This window comes from Danio rerio, chromosome 13, assembly GCF_052040795.2.
Source record: "Danio rerio strain M-AB ecotype USA chromosome 13, GRCz13ab, whole genome shotgun sequence".
Taxonomy (NCBI): Eukaryota; Metazoa; Chordata; class Actinopteri; order Cypriniformes; family Danionidae; genus Danio; species Danio rerio.
The window spans coordinates 24,729,947-24,741,966 of NC_141033.1; the positions used below are offsets into that span (position 1 = coordinate 24,729,947).

Sequence of the window (12,020 nt, forward strand, 5' to 3'; positions counted from 1 at the left end):
TCGAAGCTAAAGTTCACCAACTGACTTAATCACTATTAGAGCGATTAAGACATCTGTGATGATGTGAACATAAAGTTAGAGAACAGATTCATTTTGGTAACTAAGTTAAGTGGGACTGACAGCTCTCTCAATAATTCAGCATGCGAGCGTGTGGATGTGCTGGGTGAACTGCACACAGTCCCAGCTCATGGCGGACAGGTGGGGTCAGGTCGGCCTCTGCAGCCTCCCGGGCATGGCCAGATGGGAGGTGTGTATTATTTTTGTGTGTGCGTGTGCAGCTGCCCAGCAGGAAGCTAGCAGGTCTTTGTTTGTTCCGCTGACATTCTGCATCATCCTTCACCTGAAGACGCACGCGTTCCTCAGGATGAAAGACTAAAGCTGGGAAACATGCTCATCACTTCAGCTCACACTCAGACTTTCCTGGGCTTGTTAACTTGCTTTCTGTTTCTTCAAACCCTCAGATGAGACGTGGGCTAATCAGATTTTTGACAGCTGATTGGTGAGATATAATTGCTTCTCTCGTGTGATTGGTTGAAGGTTGGATTACAAAGTGTCAGGAAAGCTGGATTTAGAGGATTGTTATGAAAAGAGTCTGTCGGGATCACATGTATCCTGCACAATCTCCAAATCAGGGGTTTTGAAGGATGCCTTGCCCTCCTGAGAGAGACACTTAAGAAGGGGTGGAAAGTCAACTGCAGAGCAGAAGATGCTTTTTGCGCCTGATACATTTTTGATGAATAGAGTTTCTCTGGTGTTTTAGAAGTGTTGTAGAGCGTCTGATTTTTGATTGAACCTATTTGTCAGCCTCTCAGAGAGCTTTCATATCATGCACAGACAGCATCAAAGATCAGAGGGCAATGTAAACGTTGCTTTTCACATTTTTCTTACAGGTTCTCTGGCATCTGGATATCTTCCGACGGAGTTTCCGGCAGCTTACCACACATAAGTGCATGGAGGACTCGTGCATCTTCTGCGCTCTGAAGGTAAAGCACATCAGCCTTTAAATGACATGTTTTGATGACCTGGGTCTTGGCTCCATTATAGCTATTCTAATTCAGTAGTTTCAGTAGTTTCAAACATTAAATTGTGATCTTAATTGTAGAAACAGCTAAATAATCGGCCTGACTCTTTTAAAAAAAGAGATTTTAGTTAGTCCAAAATAAAAGTCATACCATCAACATTCTCTTACCTTTATCATTCCAAACCTGAATGCTTTTCTTCATCTCGCAGAAAGTAAAAGAAGATATTTTGAGAGATGTTTTCTGTGGTTTTGTCAATTGAGTGTCAATGTGTCATACTTTATACAATGCATCTGAAAAACAAAGACAGTAATAAATTTTTTATAAGATGCATATTTCTTTGTAACTCTAGATAATTTTGTCTGAAAGCATAAATGAAACAAAGTGCCTCCATAGAATATTTCCCAATTGTTCCCAGCTATGTTTCATATGTAAGTTAGACATTGGCACAGTAATGCATGTATTTTGGGACTGCGACAAAATCAAAATGTACTGGATTCACAAATGATTAAACAATAATTGGAAAGACTTTTGCTTTGTCCCCAAAAGTATACCTTCTGAATTGTACATCGGAACTGTGTCTTGATCATGACAAAGAATGTGTATTGAATTTTTGTATATTCTTGGCCAAAAAATGTATATTATTAATATGTTCAACTGCACAGATACATTCAGTCAATATGTGGCTGAGTCAGGCAATCAGACTCCTACCACTGGAAAAATTAACTTAAGATTTACATTAAAGATCTGAGGTGTTCTGCCGCATTTTGGTCCTCCTGGATTTTTCTTGAGGGTACTCAGTGACTATGTCTTTCTAAATTTGTTTTATAATCTCCTTTTATTTTTGTCTTTGCTCTGAAGCATGTGTATGCATTTTTTGTAATGTAACAAAAACTGTTGCACTTGTTGTTACCAGATACCAGTACCACTGTTGTTCTGTTGAGAAAAAAAAGGAACATGTTTTTGATAAGCAGTTGTGGATTCTATTTTTTTTAGAAACTTTAAAATCAGTGCTGAATCGCTACTTTCGTAATGTTGTCTGCTTCCATAAATTTCTTCTTTATATCGTTTACTGTTGGCAGATCGTTTGACCAGTAGTTGTATAATATATTGATGTGCTATAAAAATATCAAACGCATTGTGGTAATGCATAAACATTTAATAGATATGCGTCAGTCCAAAACCATTGAGAGCTTAACCAGAGTTGCGTGACAGACGTTGTTGTGTGTATTCAGCTCTTGCCATGTCATTCCCTTTTTTAGTCCCGTTCCTCCCTCACGCTCATTTTATATTAGATTCCTTCTAATGTTCAGGAGTGCCATTGGCGCTTTCCATCAAAAGTTCAATAACTCAGCTGGAAATTAGAGAGCTCTCTCCTGAGCCCTGTGCCAGCGCAGTAGGGGGGCTGCTTGTCTGCTCTCACACACAGGACTAGGACAATATTTCTGTCAGCCAGTCCAATTTCTCTCATGGGTCTGGTAGTACCTCACTTTTCAGCTGTCTGTTTCTTTCTGACATTAGTCCAGTGTGTTGTTTTGTTGTTATTTTTACAGTCAGTGGCACTGGTACGGTGCCTCTCTCTGGTATTCATCCTTTAAACCAAAGATGTTAATCCTGTAATGACTCTGTTTACTGGAGAGTTTCTAAAGTCAGCATAGAAGTCTTGCAGAACTGGCATGTCTTGACTCTTCCTACTGCTTGGGAAATCATAGGTGTGTTCATGTATACCTGGAGACACATAATTGTGCAGGGTTTAAATGTGGCTTAAGAGAAAAAAGACTTCTTTTCTTTACCCAAAGGATCACCCTTGTGTGACTGTCTGTATGACTTAATTTCTTCCACAAAATATAAGTGAAGGTGATTTGAAGAATGTTAGACGTTCTTTTGTAAAAAAAAAAAAAAAAAAAAAAAAAAACTATCCCACTTTATATTAAGTGGCCTTAACTAATATGTACTTGCACAGAAATTAATAATTCGTTACAATGTATTAATTGTGTAAATACATGTATTTACTGTGTACTTATGCTTGATTAAATACCTGTATGTAATTACATCTGTAATTAACTTCTGTAATTACATTCATAAATACACTGTTCACCCTCCCTTACACCTTAACACACCCTTAAACCTACCTATACCACTAAACCTGTCCATAAACCTACCCCTATCCCAATTCACGAGCACCACAAGTGTTCTCAAATACATTATGAACACAGTTGGTACGATATATTTAATTTTTTGATGCAAGTACATAGTAGTTAAGGACACTTAATATAAAGTGGGACCAAAAAAACAAACAAACAAACAAAACAAACAAGCAAAAAAAGCGGTGGAGCAACATGATGCATTGTTTATGGGACAAACCAGAATTGAATCAGTTACCACATTTGTTAACACAACAAATTTACTTATTTGAATAGTTACTGAAGTGCAAAATCTTGACTTTTCTGATCATTTGTCATAAAAAGAAATGCAGTCCTGTGAACTAATAATGCATTATGCTATTACAAATGCTGTTTATAAAAACGAGATTGTTTGTTTTTCCAATTCATCTCAAAACGTTCTGATGAGCAACAATTTTATTCACTGTTTCTGATGTACAGATGTGAAAATACTCTCACACATCCTTGAGTTTAGTATCATTTATTTTACATATATTAAAGTTTTTCATTTGTCATTTTTAAAATCACATTATTGTATAATTATTGTATAATTTTAAAACCATTTTTTAATCATAGATGTCTTTGTGCTGCCCACTGTATACTTTGAGAAAAAAATTGAAATAATTGTTCAGCTTCCAACCCTAATAGGGTGAATATTAAAACTCTTAAGGCTGGTTTTTACTACTGTGTCAAGCGATTGTCGTGACCCACGCCTTGCGCGTAGCCAAGCATTTAAACTTCTGCGTGCTGTTTGTGTTGCTCTGCCATAACACTTTCGAAATGCTAGCTGGCAGTAGGTTATGTAATGTTCCATTTTAATTTTTCTGATTGCTGCCTTAATGTACTAGTAGTTAAAACTCGCTCATTCAGCAGCGGGAACAGCAGACGTGCAACAACTTTAATTATAAGGTAAACACGAAACAAAAGTTTGCATCTGGAGCTTCTTCACAGACTCCACACTTGTAAACTGTCACTCCATCAGGCTCTCGGCTCTCAGCACTGCCCACACCCAGCACTGCCACTAAGCCGACTAATCACAGAGCTTGCACTACGCGCCGTTGAAACGTGTAGCAACATTTTTTGAGAGGTGCGCATTAGCGTCGGCCATAGCGAGGGCTATGCAACTGCGCAGAGGCAGAAGTATTTAAAGCAGAAGTATAAATCAGCTTTTGCCATGTTGCTATGAACCTTTCATGGCTAAAAAGGTACAGAAACAAAAGGAACTGCCTGTCACTAGCTGTTTTGGCCTTAAGGCAAACATTTTTTCTGATAAGTTTATTTCTGAAAGAAATACTATAAATGAGGTGTTGTTATTTTTCTTTGTGATTAACATTAACAAACAGCCCTGTTTTGTATTTTCAGAGCATTTTTGCACAGTTCCAGTTCAGCAGTGAGAAGGTGCTGCCCTCTGATGCTCTCCGCTGCGCTCTGGCCAAAACCTTCCAGGACGAGCAGCGATTCCAGCTCGGCATTATGGACGACGCGGCTGAGTGCTTCGTAAGGGCTCTTGACTCTTCATCGTCACTCTCTCTCACTTTCCTCCCCCATAGAGCTTTTTTCTCCTATTCTCCATGTCCTTGCTTTTTCTATCCTCTCAGTTAGCCTTCACATACCACATTATACTCTCCGCTGAAGAGGTATATTTTCTTGAAGAGGAAATTGCGTCCATTGTTAGCTCAGGTGATGAGATGTATCTTGAGTCCATCGGTGTAAGTAAATAGCAGATGTCTGATATCCTCTTGGCCCTGTATCTTTATCTATCAGTGTCTTTCCCTGTCTTTGTTGGTTGCGTGTCAGCTTCCACTGCAGTTTTAATCTCTGGCAAGGTACTTGAGAATACAAATAGCTGCAATGCAGTTGGCTAAAAGTAAACCTTCCTGTTTGATGCTGTAATCTTCTGCAATCTCCTATTTTACACAGTGATTAATTTCCTGCTCATTGCTCATTTTAAATGCCACAGCATCATAACATATGAGATAAAGAATGGCTCTCTGTCTCCACTGCTGGTTTAGCAACATTGTACATTGTGCTGACCAGTAAAAACTGCAACCACAAAACTGCAAATGCTCATTTTCTCATTTTCCCCCCTTAACCGCTATTGTTGTCTGGCCATTATGCAAGACTGGAGACACTGGTGATGCTTGGTGAACGTTTAAAATCTCCCTGCTGAGCACAGGCTTCTCTTCAGCCAAAAGATCTGAGCACACTGTAATCCACAGACTCTGTACACGCACTCCTTGGACAATGAAAATCAATTAACATGAGACATGTGGGACAGATACATGCTGCTTCTCTTTAGTATGATTCTGATTTGAGCCTCTGAATGTGAATAATTAATTAATAAATCTCTCCCGCAGGAAAATATCCTCATGAGGATCCACTTTCACATCTCTGATGAGACCAAGGAAGACATCTGCACAGCCAAACACTGCATCCCTCACCAGAAGTTTGCCATGACCCTCTTTGAGCAGGTGAAGCCTCTTTATTAAACATGTAGCTATCTTTTCTTCTGATGGTAATTTCAACCTTATGCATTGAGTTTAACCAAAGTCTCTTTAAGGCACTGGTGTCAAACTCAGTTCCAAATGGGCCGCAGCTCTGCACAGTTTAGTTCCAACCCTAATTAAACACACCTGATAAAACTAATTGAGTCCTTCAGGCTTGTTTGAAACTTACAGGTAAGTGTGTTGGAACAGGGTTGGAACTAAACTGTGCAGGGCTTTGGCCCTCCAGGAATCGAGTTTGACACCCCTGATTTAAGGCAAGTCATTTCACTCGGCGGCCATCATTGAAACGCCTCTCGGGCATTCTGTCTAAATGGGGAAACATCAATTTCTCCAAAACTACTTGTCAAGCTTACGATTACATTTCATGTTATGAATAACCAATATAATTTCACAACAACTGTCTCTTTAGTTTCATTTCTAAATGTTCGTATTACACAAAATCTGCAGAAACTCACGTCTGGTCCAAGCCCCTTCCCTAGAGAATTGTCATTCGATAGTGATCGCTGATTGGCTCCTGTACTAGAAGGCTGGCTTTATTTGCCATGTAGCGATCGCTGATTGGCTCTTGTACTAAAAGGCGGGGCTTAATTCGCCATATTGACTGTTACACTTCTCCCCATACAAAAGTATACTGGTAACATGTCTTGTGTATCCTGTAGTCTTTGGTTTAACTTCTGTAATGGAATGTATTTCTGAATAGTGTAAAGATTATGAGAAAAGCTTTTATTATTGTGGATTTGCTGGGTCTGAGCAATTCCATGCAAATGTCAACCTTGCAATGAAAGAATTAAGTTTTACCAAAATAACAAAACATTTTTTTGTATATTTTAAAGTACTGTAAAAATATTTTTAATGTTTGCAAACATTTATGTTTGATTTACCAAAATCACACAAGTGCCAGTTTCACATCTGTCACATTCATATCGGAAAAGTGTCACATCCATAACCAAGCTTTTTCCTCATAAATGCAAAAATATTAAATAAAATCAATATTTTGTTCAAAAGATAGCCTACTTTTATCTTTTCGATTAGCATTCTTTCTTCTGGATCGTGCAGTTCAATTCACAGAATTTCTACAAAGTATGTTGTATAATGTAAACTCGCAGACTTCTTTTGGTTACATGTTTATTTTCCCCATTTAAAGTATAAAAAATGTTTACAGATTGATATTTTTCTGATCTCATAAGTTTAGTTAGCTGTTATGAAAAAAATACACAGATGTTTTAATAAAATGTTAACATATACTTTCTTTGTGTGAATTTTATGTTTTAAGATTTTACTGCAAATGTCACATACATAATGCTGGAATTGCTCATCTATGATTTTATTTGTACATATATTATACATTTCCTTAACTTCATAGGTGTTCAAATTATACATGAGTTGAAAATAGTTTTTATCCTATTAACAAATATAAATTTTCTGTAAAAGAAATAGCACCTGACCGTCAAGTCATATCACATCAGAATTTCATTGCAGAGAGGTAAAAAGTAAATTCCTGTAAATTTAACAGTGTTTAGGAGGAATGCAAAATGTAAGTGTAAAACTGAAATCATAGTGGCATAGCTGACCTTCAAGTCTCATAGTGTCAGAATTGGAATTTGAATTGCTGTGAAAGTCACAGCACATTTCAGATGATTCATAATTCTGTAAAATAGTACATTTTCTTTTATAATTGCCTGCATTCACGTACAAAATGTTATATTTATGATTTATAATTCTAAACCTTTTATATCTTTGAACATATTTGATTCAACTGAAATGCCTTTTTTGTTTTTTAAATCCTTGAGCAGTCATCATAAATGTTCAAAATGTATATAGGTTTAAAATATGGGTCAAAATGTGTGGGAGCCCGAGCCATAGTTAAAATAATAAAAAATAAATAAAAGTTGTCCACTCTTATAAAAAGGTAAATTTAATAAATGTGACTTTCTTTCTCATCTAGTGTGTGTGCAGCAACTGTGGAGCCTCCTCAGACCCTCTGCCCTTCATTCAGATGGTACACTACATCTCTACCACCTCTCTGTGGTGAGCATCACACACATACACACACATACACACGCACACACACACACATACACACACACACACACACTGAAGTGAGTGATGCTAAAGAATGAGGTCATTTTTGAAAGCTGCGACCGAAAAGGGCCACACTGTGCATGGCACCGAAAACATCATGTCCCATACTCTTCTCCAGCCGAGCAAATAAGCTCTCTGCCACATCAAACACAGTGAAATCAATCAGAACAGAAAGAGATTCCCTCAATGGCCTGAAGCACGTGGCAACAGCCAGCTGAAATATTACTCGAGGCCTCCTGGACACCAGTGCCACAGCCTTCAGTCATGGCTGATGAGCGGTCCGATTTAAATCAAGCTTCACAGCAGAGCAGCTTCCCTCTGCAGTCAAACTTTGTCAGGTTTTCCAGCTGCGCAGTTGCAGATATGCTGTTGGTTTCCGTGTCCTGCTTGCCAGTATGGCAGATACTTAACATGAACAAACAGTCTGAAGCACCACAGCGATGAAAGGGCTTCATGAATATTCCAGCATGCGGCTCTGTGATTAAGGAGGATTTTTATGATAATAGCTGACATTGCAGTGGAGACACCATTTCTACTAAGCAAGGACATTGACTTCTTTGAAACTGAGTGCTGCTGCTGTCCTAAGATTTTGTAACTAATAATTATACTCAACTAATGCTTATGGATTAATGAATATAATTTAAAAGATAATTTGTCCAACAAATTCTTCTGTTCAAAAACCTTGTGTTCTAAGTGCAGACTACATAGGGACAGATATGGAGAATAAGTTAAGTTCATAAGTCTACAGCTTTTCATTGTGTTGGTACAAAACTTAAGTTCAGAAATGCCCAAAGTAGGGCAAGCGGGCCAATGTTGGCCCATGGTAACCTTTGATTTGGCCTGCCATCCAATCTGAGAAGAGATTTAGAATGATGGGAAGGTTTGGGTGAATGCCTTTTAACAGAGGTCATCATTTTATTGTAACCTTTTATTTGTTTGTTCAATTGTTAAGCTACAAAAAGGCACCTGAAATAAAATGTTTGACTTGTGTAGCTTGAGCTTTTTAGGTATATTTACCTTCGGCCCACCACCCTCAATCAAGTTTGGTTTTTGGGCTTTATAAGCAAAAGCTTGGGCACCCCTGCTTTAGTTTGTTCTGATACATTGAAAGTGTTTGAGCTGATAGCAAAATTTGGTGTTTTACAAGAATGCTAGGCACATATCTGTTTAAATACATGTGACAAGAAGAGAATGCAAGATGAAAGATATTGAATATTGCGAAAATATTTTTGAATTTTTACTATTCAAAAAAAAATGTAGTCATATTCATTCATTCATTTTTTTCCGTCATCACAGTCTCCTCTTTATCAGGATTCACCACAGTGTAATGAACCTCCAACTATTCCAGCATATGTTTTATGCAGAGCATGCCCTTTCAGCTTCAACCCAGTACAGGGAAACCCCCTCACACTCTCACATCCACACATGCAGTCATGCACTATGGCCAATTTAGTTCATTCAATTAACTTATAGCACATGTCCTTGGACTATGGGGGAAACTGGAGCACCTGGAGGAAACCCACACCAACATGGGGAGAACACGCAAACTCCACACAGAAATGCCAACTGGTCCAGCTAGGACTCCAACCAGCAACCTTCTTGCTATGAGGAAACAGTGCCTACTACTGAGCCACCATGTCGCCCGTAGTCAAATAGTATTCATTATTAAAGTTTATCATTATTTATTATTATAATATATTACATTATAATGTATTATTATTCATATTAGTTTAACAACTTTTTTAATCCCGCAAAAGGCTATTAATTATTGTAAAGATATTGTTAATATTCAAATATTAAAAATATTAGTAATCTTATATTAATTAAGAACTTTTCTAATCAAATCTAATCGTTTTTATAATCACATTTTCATATTTTTAAAGGGATTTTCAGCTTGGTAGAACTTGGTATCTGAGAGAGGCCGTGATTTATATTTCCTACTTTTCAGACAATCATAAAAAACTTCACAAGGATGCAGCACATGTGGCTTTAAAACTGTTTGTTTATAACCCTAACTTAGCTGGCCCTGGCCCGGTTGGAAGAGGTGTGCCAGAGTGCGGTTCACTTGGGCTCACTTGTAGTGTGAGTGCAAAGCACGCCTGAGCCCGAAACTGGAGACGAGAAGTAACTTTTAAGGAACTGTTTCATATGTATTTATTAACCATTCTTGCTGTTCAATGAAAACAAACTTTCATAGATTGTTAAAGACGCAAACCCCTCACTGCATGACAGCTGCTCCTTTAGCAAACCTCATAATTCCTGCAGCACGAGAACTTAATGATTGTTTATGTGCGTCAAAAGTGGCGGATCTGTTTGGCAAAATATTTGACTGTGTATCACTGCATTTCAAAATGATTTAACAATATAAAGAAATTTTCGCTGTGCTGACCGAGAGTGCTTCTTAAACTAATTAGCGCATCATTGATGACGTAAGCGTGCTCAGGCCCAAATGCAATGTGAGTGCGGGAAGTCGGGGGAGACGGGAGGTAGGACATGCGTCCTTCGACCTGGTTGAAGTACATAGTGTGAGTACGCTCTTAATGTAGGCTGTTTGTTACCAATAAAGATGGCTCCCATTCATAAACTTATCCAATTTTTAGCATATCGACTTGAAGCATCAAATATAGCTCTCATATATTCAAACTTTATAAAGGCTTTGGTAAAGAGGCACGTGTCCAGGTGACATTGAGATCTGCCTGACTGTTTCCCTGAGATCTGCCTGAGCTGCGGTGTTGCTCCAGGCACGCAGTGTTGCTGTGTCTTTGAGGTGCAGTGACCTCTACTGCAACAATAAGATCAAACCGGTCTGGGCTGTGACCTTATAAACACCCTCCAGAATACAAAAAACACTGTACACAAACACATCAATCGCTTATTTAAGCTTCTAGCGTCACAAATATCATTTTGTGTTGTAATCATAAGCCGTTTAAAGGGCAACAAATACTTTACCCTTCACTTTTTTTCTGTTGAACAAAATATATTTTGAGGAATGTTGGAAACCGGTATCCATTGCGTTCCATTGCGTTTAATTGCGTTTTTTTTCCTACTGTGGATATCAGGGACTCCAACATTTTTCAAAATATGTTTTTTCTTACTATTTTCATAATGGCTTGGAATTACTTGAGGGCGAGTAAATGTATTGTTTTTGGTGAACTATTCATTTAACCTAAAATATATAGGTTATGATAAAAGGTTATAATGATATATTATTGGCTGTGATATTTAACATGTAATGTGTTTTTATGCTACAGTAACCAGGCCGTGCGGATGCTGGAGTGCCGAGAGAAACCCACTCCAGACATGTTCGGAGAGCTGCTGAGGAACGCCAGCACTGTGGGAGATCTGCGCAACTGCCCGGTTAGCATTACTACACACTGCTACACACCCAGTTCCATCAAATCAAGTTCTAATTAGGCATAATGAAGCCTTGAAGTGTGTGTTTGTGTACATGTGTGTGTGTGTGTGTGTGTGTGTGTGTGTGTGTGTGTGTGTGTGTGTGTGTGTGTGTTTGTGTTTGTGTGTGTGTGTGTGTGTGTGTGTGTGTGTGTGTGTGGTTGTGTGCGTGCGTGCTTGCGTGCGTGTGGATGTGTGTGTGTGTGCGCGCGTGTGTGCGTGTGGATGTGTGTGTGTGTGTGTGTGGATGTGGCACTTGTCAGGGTTTGAATAGGATTGCGGCCATTGAGTAATCTCTGGTCAAAACAGGGCGCAATCAGTGGAATGTTAATTTGTCTCAGCCCTGAGGAGGACCAACTTCTTACGCAAAACACACATACACACTTGTTTTCGTGTCAGATCAGGATTTCCTTGGAAAAGGGATGACTGCTTATCACGCTGCAAAGATAATTTGCTTAAACCTACGTTTTGTTTTCCAGCAGAAATATCAAACATCCTTGAAACCAGATATATTTACTTATAGAGGTAAAACGATGTAAGGAACTCCACTTGGAAAGATGATTTGTTGATACTATTAAAAATGAATAATAATGCATTCAAATAAAAGTGACAGATCTGTTTTTAACATCATTTCAAATTCTGAATATAATAAATGTGACTGAAGTGATGATGCCGAAAATTTAGTTTTGCATCACTGGAATGACTAAAAACAAACTTATTAAAGGACATATTAAATAGAAGCATTTTTAAAGTGTCTTAACATTTGACCATATTCTTGTTTACTGTATTATTATTAATTTTTGGTCTAGTAAATTTAATCCGTGTGAGCCTAAAGGCCCGGTATATTTTAAAATACT

General features: G+C 38.1%; 1 protein-coding gene across 17 annotated transcripts in view; it reads left to right on the forward strand.

Annotated features, from left to right (window-relative positions):
* The window catches only part of usp54a (ubiquitin specific peptidase 54a), an 83,478-nt gene that overhangs the window by 45,673 nt on the left and 25,785 nt on the right, over positions 1 to 12,020 (forward strand). For all 17 annotated transcript variants that reach the window (XR_015505292.1, XR_015505295.1, XR_015505294.1 and 14 more), the window contains 5 exon segments: positions 891 to 983; positions 4,544 to 4,678; positions 5,539 to 5,652; positions 7,634 to 7,716; positions 11,022 to 11,127. Coding sequence is in view for 11 of the 17 variants with exons in the window: in NM_001327875.2 (NP_001314804.2) it covers positions 891 to 983; positions 4,544 to 4,678; positions 5,539 to 5,652; positions 7,634 to 7,716; positions 11,022 to 11,127 (531 nt within the window). In the remaining 6 variants the exon portion in view is untranslated.